Genomic DNA, 16976 nt, shown 5'->3' on the forward strand with positions numbered 1-16976 from the left:
AGGGTTCATCTATTGTCTGTATCATTGGAATGCATAATCAGCATTGCGACGACTGCCAGATTCTTGGTGAATGACCGGAACAGCATTCCTTCTAGCGACGTCCGTGCAGGTTACCCTTGATTCCGGCAAAGGTGCTAAGTCAGTCATTCATTTCCAAGAGATTTCCTGAAGATCAAGTTCGGACTGAGCGGTGTAGCTCAGCAGGCTTACGTTGGGCAGCTATGCAGTTACTGCCCCGCTCGTATGATTACAATATCAGACCGGCTCTTATATGGAATATAGAATCACAATACTTTTTCAAATATATGGCCCTATGCTTCTCACCACGTTTTACATAGGTGTCAAGGCATAAGAATCTTCTAAGGATCATGGATGCCTCTCGTGGCAGAAGTACCGAGACAAGCAGCGCTGAGACTCTGAGACGAGACGTGAAGACAGAGGTGATAATGGCGATGCAAGATGAAAAGGAAGAACAGGAGAGAGCACTTGAACAGATTGAAGACTGCTATGAAGAGACTAGACCATGGTTGGTATACTCCGTACGTACTCATATGGCGTGTGGGCGCTAATATATATAGCCTGGGATGCTCCGCACGTGTGACCGTGGAATGCTTTCGCCAAAAGCACTTCCACTGGTGTACATTACACGCACAAATGACGGATGAAAATGGCAATTGTCCTAAGGGTACTACGACATGCAATTGTAATGATATAGAGTGCGGTATGTTTTACTATTCTGACTTGTTCATCATCTACTTATAAATATGAGTAGACAAAAGTGAAAATGAAGCATATTGGGAGGAAGTACAAGAGAATGCAATTTTAGGCGGGCCAGGATTCCGAGACTGAAAACCCATATGGCATATACAGTACCTTGAAAAATCAGTTTCCCTCACAAATTGTTTCACCATCCTAAATTTCTAAAATAAGTTCGATGACTGTTCCGCATTCTCAACTGAGCTAGACATTCTTTGCTGTTCTTGACGAGACGCAAGGGGTGAAATTTCTCCCTGTCTAGTGCAAGGAGGATTCCGTTTTCAGGATTCGAGTCAGAGATCTTCATTCCTTGTATCCATCCTTGTCGTCCAGTATATAAACTCTACGATGAATGCAACGGATGGTACTGGTTGTGATGTGCCACTCAATCCTGCTCGCGCGACTGCAGCCTATCTGATTAAGTCTCTCGGTTTCGGATGTCTGAAGACGGAATCCATCTCCAACTCGCTCTCAACACAAGGCTATAAAGAGGCTAGGTCCCCCTCTTTATTTCTATTCAGTCTAATTCTTTTGGACCTATCTCAGATTTTTCTTTTATTAAGATCCAACGTCAATATAACCAAACCAACTTTCAATGGAGTCTACAACAGAAGTAGATTGGACTCTTCTTGATTGGGAGCGAGTTGGAGATGGACTCCATCTCCAGACTTCCAGAACGTCGGAGAGACTTAATCAGATAGACCGCGTTCGCGCGAACGGGATTGGTGATCATGTCGCACTACCGCAATTAGTGGTCTGCGGCGATCAATCAGCCGGAAAAAGCTCAGTTCTGGAAGGTATAAGCGGGATACCTTTTCCCCGACAAGACGGTCTCTGCACCAGGTTCGCAACGGAGATCATCCTCCGCCATGACCCTAGTGAGCAGCGTGCTACCGCTATGATCATACCTCATAGCTCTCACACAGCCGACGAAAAGACACGTCTGAGTGCATTTCGCCGACAGATACGTGACTTCTCAGAGCTTCCTGGTATTATTGAAGCGGCTGCAAAACTGATGGGCGTTCGCGGACATGGCGCAGAGACAGATGCACCGGCCTTTTCCGCCGATGTTTTACGTTTAGAGCTGGTCGGCAAAACCGGCCTTCATTTAACCATCGTGGACCTGCCGGGATTGATATCTGTGTCTGAAGTTGAAGAAGATGTTCAGCTTGTTGAAAACCTGGTGGATTCATACCTCGAGAACTCGCGCACCATTATCTTAGCCGTGGTGCCAGCAAGTAGTGATATCGACACCCAAGGCATCATTCAAAGGGCTCGTCACTACGATAAAGCGGGCCATCGCACCGTGGGTATCATCACCAAACCCGATCTAATCAACGCTGGTACAGAAGCCCGTGTTGCGCGATTAGCGAACAATTCTGACGCAACCAAGTTGAGACTGGGCTTCTTTCTCGTCAAGAATCCATCGCCTGCGGAGCTCGAGAATGGCGTTTCCCTTTCGGATCGGCAAAAGGCAGAACTGGCCTTCTTTTCAGCTGGAGCTTGGAAGAAGCAAAACATCGATCGATCGCGCATTGGAATAGACAACCTGCGCCAATTCCTACAAGATCTCTTGGATAGCCACATTGAGCGAGAGTTGCCCACGGTGCGAGAGGATGTACGGCGTCTGCTCGTTGAAATCAACAATGAAATTGTTGACCTGGGTATGGAACGCTCGTCTCCAAGCGAGATTCGGGTATATTTGACGCGAATTGCAAGCGATTTTCACAATTTGGTCAAAGCCGGTGTCGATGGAGCTTATGCGGGCCGTGATCCAGCCTTTTTTCATGTCAACAGCGATGAGATATACGTCCGCCTCCGCGCCGCCATCCACAAAGAGAATGAAGAGTTTGCCGCATACATGAGACAACACAGTGAGAGACGTACGGTGGTCACAGAGGAGCAGCTGGAAACCGCCGAAGCCGAAGACGGACAGCTACTCCTCACAGACGATGAGATGATGACGTGGGTTCGCAAAGTACGTGCTTCTATGCGTCTCACTTATTATTACTCCCGCGAAATTGCACTGACACGCTCAGATATACCATGAGACCAGAGGCCGAGAGCTGCCCGGCAACCACAATTACTCTTTGCTCACTGAATTGTTCCATGCTCAATCGGAGCGATGGGGAAGCATCAGCCGTCGCCATGTAGACACTATAGTTTCTCTGGTGTCTCGATTTATTCATTCTGCATTGGCTTTTGTCGCCAAGGACCCGAACGTCCGGAAAAGCTTGACAGAAGGGATTAAACTTACGCTTCAGAACCATACTACAGAAGCTTACAAGGAACTAGAAAAACTTCTTCTCGACGAGGCACGTCACCCGGTCACCTATAACCACTATTATACAGATAACATCCAGAAGGCACGACTTGACCGGTCTAAACAAGATTTGAAAAGTTCAATGGATGATGCCATTCACGAAGACTGGAATGATAAATTCCACGTCAGCAACTCACAAGTTGAGATCAAGAAGCTATTATACTCTCTTCAAGGCCGTATCATGGTTGATATGACGGAACGGGCATGTATGGACGCGCGTACCGACTTGGCCGCCTATTACAAAGTATGAACATCTGCAGTTAAATGTCTATGCGTGGCGCTAATTCTGTTCAGGTTGCGATGAAAACGTTTGTCGACAATGTTTGTCGTCAAGTCATTGAACGGCACATACTTTCCAATCTGCCAAGTGTATTTGATCCGACCACGATTAGCATGTATACCGATGAAGATATGGTTCGCCTCGCCGCTGAATCGGGTCAGATCCGTGACCGTCGGGTTGAGATGCTCCGGCTTCAAGGCGCGCTGGAGCAGAGTCTTCGGGACCTTGGGGTTTGATTTTATTGTGCTTGTATGCTCCGCCCGTGGTTTTTCTCTCTTGGAGTTTTTCCCACAGGGTGTTTCGTGAATGCGGGGGCAGGTTTTTTCTGTGGGCAATTTTTTTAGAATGTTAACGAGTAAACGCTTATAACCTGTGTCTAACATGCTTTTTTATACTACGCTTGAAGTTTGTATTTTGCTAGTCGTGTTTTTCTCTCTTTTGATTTATGTTGATAATCATTGTTACTGCATTAGTTCAATTAAATTTAAGATTCATTTACTCTTCGTATTCCGCCAGGGGAGAGAGACTCAACGTAGGATGTTATATAACAACAAAAGACGTGGATATCGCACCTAGGCATCAAGGCGTATCCTCCTGTAAACCTGACAATCTTAGGACCCCTTTCCGCGGAGTCCCACAGTCCCAGATAAACAGTCACAGGAACACTGGCTTCCTAGGATCGCGGTGATCTAGAGCCACGGATCCGAATCCGTTGCAGGCACAGGAATACTGACCCATGGCCAGCATAGGCCTGTAGCCCGGCGGGACAGAGGACCAGAGCTGTAGAGCTCAGTTGGATGCAAGAGGGGGCACTGGGGTCTGATTTGGGGCAATATCCGATGACGCAAAACGAGAGGCATGCGTGCATGGATTTATCTATCTGGACATGGCTCGCTTCTTCTTCTTCTTCTTCTTTTTTTCTTCTTCAATTCATAGACTGACCCAGCCGCCCTAGTGGCAGCTATGCAGCGTACAACTATAAATACAGGTGTTCCTGCTTCTTGCATCCAGAAATCAAGTCGCTCCGGCCAGAGTTACTTCCTCCTTCTGGTCCCGGCAGTTGCACCCTACTCATAGCTCTAATAACTGTTCCATATCTCTGCTCTTGTCAGACCTTTCCTGGTCCTCCTCTGCTTCTGTATACCATAAAACACTCGTCTACGTTATGTGTATTTCAGTACTGTGGTTGGAACTGCCCGGAATTGCTCCAGGAGTCCCGTCCTCAACATCATCTTGGCTGCTTGTACTGCCATTGTCGGGCTACAGAGAATGCTTTTGATGTCTATGCATGGATGCTTGCCTGCCCACATTCGGTGTCGTTCGTCCGTCCAGTTCCTGCATTCTAGCAGGATATGGCGCACTGTTTGGCGCCCGTGTCCACATTGGCATTGATCGGTGTCGGTCTTGTCGATGCTGTGGAGATATGCGCGTAGGGCTATCTTGGCTGTGCGCATCTGTGTAATGACCGAGCTAATCGCTCTGTGTGTGCCGATATGTGTGGTTAGTACCCCCTTTCCGGGCCGAACACCAAGTCTGAACAGTTCTCTGCCATGTTTAGCCTTTTCCCAAGATTTTTCCCACTCGCTTTTCATCGTCCGTCGGATGGCCGATTTTGTGGTTGCCGTTAGGGTTTGGACAGATTCCGGTTCTGGCTGTGGCTCTGGGTTCGTTCTTGTGTTGGGATTGTGACCGGCGGCTTCCTTGGCTGCTCGGTCGGCTGCTTCGTTACCTGGAATCCCTATGTGTGCTGGAATCCATCGAATCTGCACTTCCCAACCCTGATCTCGGAGTTTGTCGAGTGATCGTATGGCCTCTGCTAGGATATACTGTCCCGAGGGACATTTCGGGTTGGCCATTGCTTGAATGGCGGCTTGATTGTCGGTAAAGACCACACATTTTCCAGGCGTGTTCGTCTTTGAGTGTATGTCAAGTACAATCTGAAATGCCAGGTCGATCCCTCTTAGTTCAGCCGCATACACCGTGGAAGTGGTCGATGCACCCATGTATTCTGTCCTCTTTGTCTGTATATCTCGAAACTGGAGCATAGGTGCTATTGCAGCAGCCCCTACGCGTTCGTCGATGCCACTGCCATCGGTATATATACTTAGTGTTGTTCGTTCTGTTGCGTTATGTTCTTTCACTGCGGCTTCTGGAGATTCGGCGATGCGGGTGTACGGCGGAGTCCACCACGGCGGTACAATGTGCGGTTGTCGCTTCTCTAACTGATCAAGCTTGATGTTGAACTTACTCTCTAGGATGCTGGAAAGTTGGTTGAGAGGGCTGTGGGTGGTGTTTCCGTTATGGGGTGGGGCCATCTCTGCGTAGAGGGGGGTGGTCCTGATGCGCATCGCGGCTTCGAGTGCTGTTTGTTCGAGCTGTTGTATTGGCGGGAGTAGTTGTGCTTCTATATCGACGGCCGCACCTGCAGTTGTCCGAAAGGCTCCAGTGATAATTTGTGCTGCGCGTCTTTGGATCCGAGAGATTGCAGCAACCATGGCTCTGCCTCTTCCTTTTTCTTTCTTTCCGAGGGTATGCCAAGCAGAGCAGCCGTATAGCATTTGGGGTATAATCATCGCTTTGTATACTTGGCGGAGGTTGATTACTCCGGTACCCCATGTCGATGATGCTAGGGCTGACAGAGCTGACAGTCGTTTGGTGGCTTTGGCTTCGACTACTTCACGATGAAAGTCCCAGCGTAGCCTGGAGTCCATTTGAACGCCTAGATATCGACAAGATGGTGAGGCCTTGATAGTGGCGTGTGGTAGGCGAAGGGAGTGCGTGGTGTTGGCCTTGGGATCCCTCGAAAAGTGCACAAGTTCGTACTTTGCTGGCGCGAATTGTGATCCATGCTGTAGTGCCCATTTCTCGGCTTTCCGATGAATTACCTTGAGACATGGCTCGCTTGTTGCAAGCCCATGTGCGTAGAGCCAGGGGTGTGGGTTTGCATACACATATCAACCGCTACAGATCCTGGGCTGTAGCGCAGCGAACCTAGGTCACTGCGGGACGTGAGTCCGCGGTCCTAGGACCGTTGTCGACCCAAGGCTGACCACCTCGGCCCAGACCGAGCACAGGCCCACAACGCGCCCGAATCTGCGGCTTTGTGCCTGATCCAGCCGTAAGGCCACCGCTTTCCGTCCTCCACATCGACCTCGGCGCCATCACGCGGTGTCTGAATTCCTCGCAGTCACCGCATCCGCCGCCGTCACCATGGCCGGAGTAATAATGATGGGATCGACAGGGCTGTTGCGAAAGATCATGAAGATCGAATTCTTCCCGTCGTCTTGAGCCGCCCGGAGGCATTGGGCCGCCTTGATGTTGCGCATGGCCTTGTCGTGGTGCATCGCATACTCGTCCCGTTCGTATCGTTTGGCCACCCGCGCGACCCCGAAGGCGTCGGATGGGTCGATCGCAACGCGCTGGATTTCTCTCCATTCGCCTCCGCGCCAGACCCGGAAGATGATGCTGTCTGGTTCATGGTCGCTCAGCGGAGGAGGTGCGGGCCGGGCGGGTTCGGGAATCGGTGCCGGGTCGGGACGCCGTGAGGATGCTGGGTCGGCGCGTGGGTTTTTTCGCCGTCGCCAGAGCCGAGAAAGACCAGTGGCGGTAGTCGATGTCTCCGCAGTGGCACCGGAGTCGTGTCCACCGTCGTCTGGCCGCAAAGACATGGTGGAAACGAGGTCGAGTTGGGTCTGACGTCGCGCTGCGATGAGGGACACGTCGCCTGCGGCTCTACGCCGCTTGGCCGTGTTGCGCGCCCCAATGGCTGATTTCCGGGCCTGATTAATGCCGACGGGCCTCGATTTTCTCCGCGCAGTAGGGATAGGAGGTCGCGGCGCAATGGCTACATCTACGGGACGAGCCACGCCAGCGTGCGGCGAAGCTTCTTGCACAACCGCGTCGGAAGGACCCTGTGGAGGAATACCAGGACCTGCGTGTCGCTCTGATGGTGCAATCATCACGGCCTCCGGAGCTGGCTCTTCATCCGATTCATTGACGAAGAGGTCCTGATGCTCCACGTGGCGAGTTTGAGTGAATTCGTCTTCCGTTTCTTCCGCCGCTCGCCTCGCATTGGCGACCTTCTGTCGATTTTCTTGTCGGCGTCGATCTTCTTCGTTAACAACGGCTGGTGGAACAGAACTGGATTCTTCGGGGATGGGCTCTAATTCGGCGACCGCGGGGCCAGAAATGGACACGCCATGGGTTGGCGTTGCGGTTGGTGTTTCAGTGACCGTGGCAGACTGGTCGTCCGGAAAGGCGTGTGCTGGAAGCTCACGGTCGGGAAGGATGCTTGCATCGTCTCCCAGGCTGGATCGTTTCCGTAATTGAGCAATCAATCCTGGCAAGTCAAGCGGGGGGTCCGGTCGTGATGTCTCAGAAGGCTGGGTTTCTGGTGGCACATGGATATTGGGCCCATCCGGTTCCAATTGGGCCAAAGCGGCCGCTCTCTCTCGTGAAATCCACTCATCCTCATCGGCTGGAGGTTCTTCCGGCTCGGCAGCTGGTGCGACTTCGCTCTGGAGGCGGGAGTGCTCAGCAGCCATGGCTTCTTGATACAGCCGTTCTTGTTCAGCGGCGGCCGCTTCCCGTTCTTCTTCTCGTTGGAGACGCTCTTGCTCGACCGCTTGCTCTTCAGCCTCCCTCTGTTGACGGGCCTGCTCGGCGATCGCTGCTTGCTCCGCTCGTTCTCGTGCAGCTCTTTCTTCAGCCTCTCGATGTAAACGTTCTTGTTCGGCGGCGATGGCTTCCCGTTCCTGCTCTTCTCGTCGGAGGCGTTCCTGTTGAGCCGCTTGTTCCACTGCTTCTCTCTGCAAACGAGATTGCTCTGCGGCTTCCGCGTCTCGTTGCAGGCGCTCCTGTTCAGCAACTGCTGCAGCTTGTGCCTCTGCTTCTCTCTGGAGACGCGCGTTCTCGGCCGCGGCTCTTTCTCGTGCTTCAGCTTCGGTGATGGCATTGGCGTCGGCTTCCTGCCGAAGACGTACTTGTTCAGCAACCACAGCCCTTTCTGCCGCCTCTTGATGTAAACGCTGCTGCTCAGCAGCGGCGGCAGCAGCTCGTTCTTCAGCCTCTCTCCGGGAATTCTCTCGCTCTGCCTCTTGCTGACGACTCTGCTCAGCGGCTCTTTGTGTTCCTTCCGTTTGGGGTCCTCCAGCCTCCTCGGGCTCATGCGCCAATGGCATGTCAATATCCGGGCTAGATCCTCCAAGAGGCTCATGATCGGAGAAAAACAAGGGCGACATGGGAGTGCTGGAAGGAGCGGGTCCAGGAGACAGAGGATCGATGGCGGGATTGGGTAAACGGGAGACGGGCTTTCCGAAAAAGGCGAAATATACGCATCGACGGACCGCCATCGTCGATAGTTTCTCCGTGGGCGCAGCGGCAGATTGGTGCAAGTGATCGAGGAAAAGGAACCTGCGGTCTTGTTTCTGCGCGCCCTTGGACGGCAGTCCACAACGACCTTTCTGGTCCGCGGGGAGATGGACGAGGGGACCGGGAGGCAATGGATGGGTGCGCAGTCTAGCCTTGGAAAAGAACTCGACAATGCCGCGGATGGACGTGTCAAAGTCGTCGGCGGTAAACTCATAGCAGTCGGGCTTCCGAGCTTTGAGCAAGCAATCCCGTGCGATCTGCCAATCGGGAGATCCGTTAATGATCTTGTCGATAGCGGTAGACTTGAAACCCAGCTTCTGTGCGAGAATCGCCATCTCGTAGACCACAGCCCCGTCGGGTTTTTCATTTTCTGGTTTCGCCAAAAGATCATCATTCTCGGTTTCTTTGGCCAGTTGTGGATAGTGACGCATGGCATACAGCCAAATCTGTCGACAGGCAACCTCGAGGTAGTCTGCACGCCTGCCTGGACGACGCTCAAAGCCGGACTCGGAAGTCTGGATGAGGCATCCTTCAGAATCGGTCGGTGCACGATGATAACTCATAGCTTTCTGTATAGTTGCGTAATTCAGAGAGAGTGGAAACAGTTGCTTCACCGCATGGGCACACTTCTCTAGGTAGGTCACATCCTTGAAAAAGGTATGAAGAGATGGAATAATACCGTCAAACCGTTCTAATTTCTCCGCCATGCGATTTCGTTCGGTCTCACTAAAGGCTCTCAAAACCTCACCGCTGAGTACCCAGCCTTTTACGGTTCTTGCATCTTGGCGGGATATTCCGGGGGCCATCAATTCCAACTTCTCTACCGTGTGTGCATCGATCTTCATCATGGCCGCGCGATCCGGGTGGTGAGCATCAGCACTGACGAGGGAAACCCAGAATTTCTTCACATGCATTGTTAGATAATGCACAATCTCCTACAAGACGTCAGCGATGGTTTAGGGAAGCCACAGAAGCGGACAACCTCGTCGCACTTGAGAGCCAACACCTTGGGAAGGTTTCCAATGCTCATCCCACCCCAAATCCCGGGAATCGGTAGCAGGGCGTTGAACGCAGTGCTGAGCTGGATATTTTTGCGAAGTGCACGAAGGCGTTTAGCCTTAGTGCCCGACAGTCTGGCCCACCACCGCTCTTGAAAGTGAGCATTATCCTCTCGTTGATATTGGTTAATTTTGCGGTATATTTCTCCGTCGCTCGGTTGTTGTTCGTTGGTGTATTCTTCAACAAGCGATGTACGAAGCGTCGGGCTGATGTCTAGTGTCTCATGTTAACTTTGTTCTGTTTGAGCGGACGACATTACGTACCGTCCAGATAGATATCAACGGTCCACCACCGATCACCTTCTGGAAGAACTTCAGCGCCAGCTTGGATGCGATGTTGTCCATGAAGACAGAGTACCTGACCGGTAGAGAATCGTAGATGGGAGAATTTTTTGGGATCCGTAGCGAGTAGGTCTTCAGGCGTCTTTCGCGCAGCACGAAGTGCGGCCTGTAGAGACTCCCTAGACACAACAGCAGTAATATGGTTTTGCACCTTTAATCGGCGGCAACCTTCTTGTCGGAAGATTTCACAGAGCCGGTCAATATTTCTCTGCTCTATTGGCCGCGAAAGATTTGGGTGAAAACTGATACGATCAAGATCAATCTTGGCTGTCCCTTGGTATTTCTCGTTTCGTTCGGTGTCCAGCCGAAGTTCGGTGTCTGTAAGCATGAATTCCATGATTCGCTGTTTGTACGTACGTAGGCGCAACTGCACTGTCTCACAGGGTTCTGGCTCTCCTTTTAAACCTGATCCGAGAGCCAGTTTTGGACTACTGCTAAATCGGTCCACACGGAAATATAAATAGCCCCCCTTCCCCATGGCCAATTTGTTTATTGATCTGATCTCTACCAACACAGTATGGCCCAATCAAATAAACACCAATCCCATTTTGCTTTCGAACAGGTGTTGAGTCAAAATGCTTCTACGCCTACTATTCCTCCCCTTCCTACGCAGTTTTCTCAAGTACGGAAGGACATAAAACTTCCAAACACACCAAAGGCCTCCACTGCACGAGACGCCCCCAGGGAAGCCTTCACCAAAGGACCAGGAAGCTATTCGGGAACCAACTCAAAGGCTCGTCGGAATCTGCCACTGCCTAGAAAAGGGTCTCCTTGGGACACGTACAGGAAAGAGTTTAGTTGCGATCTCGCAGGTGATGCTGCTGTAGTCGTCCACCGAACAGACCCTTCCAAAGTACTATTACTTAGGTCTTTTCCGGGAGATATTGCAGAAAAGGTGCTGCAGTGGTTAAATCAGCTTCAACATCCAAATATCATGGGTGCCAAAATGTGTTATTCCGCGGAAAACTCATTATACGCTCTATGTGAAGACCTCCCTCTAACTTTGGAGCATCTTATCGTTTGTGGTGCCCGTCTGACAGAGGTCCAGCTAAGTGCAATTTTGAGCCAGGTTATTCTTCCAACACTCTTTTCGATAGTAACTAACTATCGTTAGATTCTTGACGCTTTATCGTACCTAGCAGCCGAGGGGTTCGAACACCGATCGGTGAAGTCGTCGAATGTTTTGATGGGCCTCGATGGTGTGGTTAAAATAGGTAAATAAGCCAGAGTCTCTGCTGAAACATAATAATAACATGTATATAGGTTATTTACAAGATATCCACAGCCAAAGTCAAACGCAAGACCAGACGAACACTCTGAAAGCCTTGGAAACAATTACCATGGAGCTGATGGGTGGCACAGCGGGGATGAATGATGTTAAACAGTGGCCACTGGATTCTGACGCTGTCACATTTCTGCTAGCAACTGCATCTGTTGGTGGTTCTGTTGGTGAACTTAGAAAGGTAGGAATGTACCGAAACAGCATAGAAGCCTGAATCTCACACTTTATCAGCACCGTCTCATAACAAAGTATGCCGACTCGAAGGGCGAATTGATCGGATTGGCTCGATTCGCTTTGATCTCAGCTCGAACATTTTATTCCTATCCATGAATGCTAAATTTTATTGTGAATGGTTTTGAGCTTTCCCAGTCACGAGCAGTTGAAATGCGGTTGTTGGTCTTGTCAAAAGATTGACGAATGAGCTTTCAATATTCTAGAATATTTTGATTATATAAGCCAGGTGAGACTAACTTAACTAAGTTAGTTACCACCAACCAACCACAATTATTAGTTAGTAAAACAACTTGGATTACATACAACCTTTAACAGTCTAACCAGCAGTACCACATAGGTACGGGATTCCGAGCCTTAAATCTGAAGGCCTAGCTTGCTCACAAGCGGTTATTTCTGCCCATATCTGTAGACTGACGACCGAGAATATATCCCACCTAGCTTTTGCGATCCGGTGGCATCTATCAAGGTTTAATTGATGCCGTGATGGTTTTCCTGCCGAAAAGTGCGTCCTGCCAGATAGTGCGTCCTGCCAGATAGTGCGTCCTGCCAGATAGTGCGTCCTGCCAGATAGTGCGTCCTGCCAGATAGTGCGTCCTGCCAGATAGTGCGTCCTGCCAGATAGTGCGTCCTGCCAGATAGTGTGTCCTGCTGGACAGTGCATTCTGTTGGATAGTGTTCCGCTGGACAGTGTGTCCTGCCGGATAGTACGTCCTGCCGAACAGAAGTGTGCTAGAGCATACCCACCAACCTCCTTCACGTGATGCTATTGTCGAATATCCTGGTGGCTGTGCGTGTGGCTGGTGATTCAGGGATATGGGTCTGGGTATATATACTGTATGTATGAGCAGTTAACAACTCAAAAACACGTCTCAACAGCTGTATTTTGCCATGTCAAAATTCCGCAATTTCATCGTGGCTGCACCGGTCCTAATCGCCAACCGACTTTATCGATGGGGAACTTTATCGTCGGCAAGCCTGGTCCACCCCATATTCACAAGTAATCTACTATGCTATTTCTGCTGTAACCTGTCCGTGTCAAAGATAGAAGGACATTCGAGCGTGTCTGTAACACTATATATTTTGCCAGTTACCGAACAGTACACTCTAAACCATAAAAAAAAAATTTGCGACCAAACAAATTCTAACCACTATAGATAAAATCTGACTCATCCACTTCAGTATCTACGTCAACTTTCTTCCAGGACGATGAGGGAGCTTCTTGGGACACCCGACGAATGGTCTCCCTAACATCTTCCTGTCTCAAGATGTGAGTGGGATTTTTGCCAGCTAAAAGAGCTTTGACAGGCCCCTCATATTCTCGACACAAAGCTACAATGTCAGGGCGGGCGTTTACGATATAGGTGATGAAGGCCTTTAACATAGTGTAACTCATTTTACCGCTATCGACTATATTAGCATCTGCGTTTAATATGGGGAAACTGGTAATCACACATTTTAGAGTTGTCATTATCCCAAATGATGAGCGCGCCCCATCCGATGTAGTGAGCGATAAGGAACCACTTTTTCCCGTGAGTCTTGTGGGTTTTAAACTTCTGCCGGTCTTTCTCTTTTAAAGAATCTTCCTGGTACTGTTCAACATTTACAAGATCATTGATGACATGGCTTGCAACTTCGCGTTTATTCGGAGATCGCTTGTGATCGGCGGGTCTTTGCTGATATTCTTCATTAAATAGCCGGTTAAAAGATAAATGTAATCGGATCCGCGCAAATCGACCTCGAACCGCATCAATCATAGTTCCCTCTCCAAGATTTTGAAGATAGTGAAAGAAAGAAAGACATAATCTAACAATCGAAAGATTTTCTGTTACAGGAAAACACAGGGGATCGGGATTCCAGAAGCGATTTGTTTGCCATAGATTGCTTTGGATCTCCAAGAATCTTGCCTGGTCATGTCCAGTGATGTCTGTGACTAGTTTGAATATGTCCTTGAAGTTATCTTCGGTCAACGCTTTATCGTGACCAGGCCCAAACAGAAACCACATCGGAGCGTAACTGCTATTGATTTTCATCCAATAAGGACAGTCATGCTTCTGCGTCGTAACCACAGAGTCTGTGTTGTTTATACCCGGGGATTTTGGCTTTAACAGGCGCTGACCGGACATAGAGTGAGCGGACTGTCGATACTCTGCTTTTTTACTTCTTATAGATAATTTCCTCTTTCTGGGCTTTGTCAATCCTTCCGCAGTATGGATTTTCTTAGCTGGATAGCCAGATGGTGTGAGCCCATTCTCCTTGACCTTGGCATGATCTCGGGTCTGGGAAGTATTCTGGTGGGCTTGCAAAGGGGGATTGTCATCTTTGTTGGCGACATCCTCCACGGTTTGTTGCGCATCAGCCAGTGTTGTTGTCTCCTTAGTATTCTCCCAGGGACTGTTTATTAATCCAGCAGAACTCGGTAGGGATGTCGCTGGGTACTCAGACTCAGAGCCTTCTGTAAGACGGAACGAGGCACCGCTGGTGGTATTCGTAGGATATACTGGAGTCTCGTCGGCGAAGCCGTCTTTGAACATATCCAGGTCTAGATAATCAGACATTTCGATGGACTCGCTTGGAAGGGCTTCGTCTAGAGGGATGTTTCGTTTCTGTATCATTTTCGGGTCCACAGACAGGATGTCTTGTTGTTCTTGGTGGGGTTCTAATAATACATGGTTCTTAGCACGAGTGGAAGTATGAAGTCATTCGTCAATAAGGCATGAGTTAGCATAATTATCACATACCTGCTAATAGAGTGTCTTGCAAATGATTTGTAGGCTGTATATTCGATGGGTTTTCGATGTATTGCTGAAAGAAGTAGAAGTGCACATCGGCATTTTCTCCAGCGACCTGTATGAGCCTCTCGCTTGCTTCCAGATACTGATGGACAGCCCATTCATGCTGTTTCGAGTCAAAAACAAAGTATTTTCTGGCTTGTCATACAACTAACCTCTGGGTTTGCCTTGATCGAACGGACGAGATATTCTGGTAGATAGCCATGGGTATTCTCCTGTTCTCGAAACATTATTGCAAACAGTGACAGTAAAAGATATAAATCGTCTAAAGATTCATCGCTGTGGAAAATGTTTGAAGACAGACGGTGTGCTAGACTCTAGCTGTTCGTTTGGGAAGAGAGACGGCAGGGTGGTTGATGGTTAGTTTGGGTTGAGAACAACCAGCGCGGAAGAGTGTCGAAATGAAATCTGAAAGGCCATTTTGGGACTTTGCTCCTCAGAATGGTGAGGGAGGCCAAATATGGCTCCCAGGACTGTAAGCAACAATCGTACAAGCGGAAACGTGCTAGCATTGTCGCAAGTGTCGTTATGCGCAACACAGAATGGCTTCAAATCGAAACAGTTACACCGTTTTGACAGAGATGTGCGGTTTTTGGATTTCTGGATTTCTGGATTTCGGATATGCGTATAACATATTCGTGCATGCTGTGTTTGCGATTACGGGAGCTGAATGGAAATGACGCTAGAAGCTGATGGAGGAGCGGAGAAATCCTGTGCCCCGCTTACTCCTTACATGCGCGTGCTTAGACGCTTACGGCTGCCCTGCATATGATGTCAGCACACTAAAATATTCCAGAATATCAAGTCCTGATTGGCGGCTTGGTTTCTGCCATCATTGTCACTATAATCGGCAACCGCATAAATCACACTACCTGATAGCGTTTTGGTAAATGGAAACGTTGTTCTATGTTTCATGTTTACGATAACCCTAATTGAAGTTCTACTCATCCAATAGCGAAAATGCCGCATTCAGTCAAATAGAAACTTGTTGACTGATGTAGACTGAGGTTCTGAATCGACGCCAAAACAGAATTTAATTCTGATCTCTGTGCCGCACACCTATTTGGTTACCCACCTAGTACGGTCCCTGTAATGACACTTGGCAATAAATAAAACCAAAGTTTCAGATATATAAATGAGCCATGATCTCTCCTAATAGACTGAACAATAACCCTAAGGTCAAGCTAGACCGTGCTACATAATGCCCACTGATCCACTTTCCAAGAAACGTCGCCTGGAAACTCCCAGAGCCAGGAGCCAGCAAAGAGCTAGACTCAGGAAGACTCTTTTCAAGAAATGTCACCATTACAGCATCGAGTGTGATGCTGATGTCTATATGGTCCTGCGGTTAAAAGGATCCGGTCGGATCTTCACTTTTCAGTCTGATTCTACTGACAGCTTCAGCCCATCTCTCCGAGATCTGGTATGCACCCCATTTAATTTAGAGGCCCGTTCAGATCTTAAGTATAGTAGGAGTTCCACTGGCCGAGACCATCGAAAACGAGCTCAAAAGACTATATTAAAGCGCTACATCACCAAGGGACAGACACAAGAGCACAAGCACACTAGCCGAAACATGGAGCCTGAAAGTTTGTGGTTAAGTCTGAGGCTGGTGACTGTATATTTCATGTTTTTATTCTGCTATAAATGAATAAATTGTTAGTTACTGTAGGAAAGAATTATCATCTTGATACAGCGCCTTGCAAGTGTGGCTTTACATAAGTTGCAACTCTTTGACTCTTTCTCGGCGCCACTTCCGCAATCTAATCCATACTGGGCTTAGTTTGTTAATTTAGTAACTTACGAGTGGTATCGAACAAACCATATCGAACCAAGAGGTACCGTACGTATCGTAAATGCATGGAACTTTCTGGCATGTTCCATGCAAACCAGACAAACCATCAACAAAGAGACTGTGAAGTGCCTGAGCGAACTGGCCAGATGTCGTCTTTGTCTCTTCAAATTCCTCCAAGATAGGATTGATAATCGAAGCCTTTATTTTTCTAGTAACTATTGTGAAAGCAGTTGCTGCCTTTATGAAATACGAAATTAGACTTGCGTCTAGTGCATCCTGTCGGCTGAATTCTCCGTCGTACCGGGGGCTTCGGCTGCATAAATACGAAGATCCGACATCCAACTGGCAATCCTCGTAATGTAACTGGTTGCTAGTGCCACCCAGAAAGAATACGGAGATGCTAATATGATGAGGCTCAATAGTGTACCGTGGCTCACAGGCGATCATGGCCAATCCCATCCTCAGAGAAGCTTCTCCATATGACACGTTCCAGCAGTGGGATGCCCCCACCCCTGGATTCTACGGGACGTCGAGGTCGCCTTCAAACTTTAGCCATATTAGCTCTCACCACGGCCCATATGCGGGCTACTCCACTCCTTCCCACATCCGGGATAGACTTCCCTTACTAGGGCCGGATGACTGGGAGGAGGGCAGGGCATATGACGAACACCCACCTGTCTGCATTCACTACTCAATTGAGTGGAAGCTTGCACTGAATAAGCGGGTTGTAGTAAGCGATACCGAGCA

The 16976-nt window shown here is 49.2% G+C and overlaps 4 protein-coding genes across 4 annotated transcripts; 2 read left to right on the plus strand and 2 right to left on the minus strand.

The window, feature by feature from the left end:
- Positions 1 to 1351: 1351 nt before the first annotated feature.
- Positions 1352 to 3595, plus strand: TRUGW13939_10363 (uncharacterized protein; the record flags this gene model as incomplete). Its single annotated transcript, XM_035493475.1, has 3 exons — positions 1352 to 2734; positions 2796 to 3323; positions 3374 to 3595. 3 exons carry the CDS (start codon positions 1352 to 1354, stop codon positions 3593 to 3595), a joined length of 2133 nt encoding a protein of 710 aa, XP_035349368.1.
- A 1580-nt stretch (positions 3596 to 5175) lies between these two features.
- TRUGW13939_10364 (uncharacterized protein) lies at positions 5176 to 10466 on the minus strand (the record flags this gene model as incomplete). The annotated part of the gene is made up of 5 exons (XM_035493476.1): positions 5176 to 5272; positions 5337 to 6260; positions 6525 to 9664; positions 9712 to 10001; positions 10052 to 10466. The coding sequence occupies 5 exons, from the start codon at positions 10464 to 10466 to the stop codon at positions 5176 to 5178; spliced, it is 4866 nt and encodes a 1621-aa protein (XP_035349369.1).
- Positions 10467 to 10646: 180 nt separating this feature from the next.
- On the plus strand, positions 10647 to 11741 carry TRUGW13939_10365 (uncharacterized protein; the record flags this gene model as incomplete). The annotated part of the gene is made up of 4 exons (XM_035493477.1): positions 10647 to 11198; positions 11244 to 11343; positions 11393 to 11592; positions 11643 to 11741. 4 exons carry the CDS (start codon positions 10647 to 10649, stop codon positions 11739 to 11741), a joined length of 951 nt encoding a protein of 316 aa, XP_035349370.1.
- Positions 11742 to 12786: 1045 nt separating this feature from the next.
- TRUGW13939_10366 (uncharacterized protein) lies at positions 12787 to 14664 on the minus strand (the record flags this gene model as incomplete). The annotated part of the gene is made up of 4 exons (XM_035493478.1): positions 12787 to 13045; positions 13098 to 14301; positions 14384 to 14540; positions 14590 to 14664. The coding sequence occupies 4 exons, from the start codon at positions 14662 to 14664 to the stop codon at positions 12787 to 12789; spliced, it is 1695 nt and encodes a 564-aa protein (XP_035349371.1).
- Between the last annotated feature and the right edge of the window lie 2312 nt (positions 14665 to 16976).

The sequence above is a fragment of the Talaromyces rugulosus genome, chromosome VI (assembly GCF_013368755.1).
Source record: "Talaromyces rugulosus chromosome VI, complete sequence".
In the NCBI taxonomy this organism is placed as follows: domain Eukaryota; kingdom Fungi; phylum Ascomycota; class Eurotiomycetes; order Eurotiales; family Trichocomaceae; genus Talaromyces; species Talaromyces rugulosus.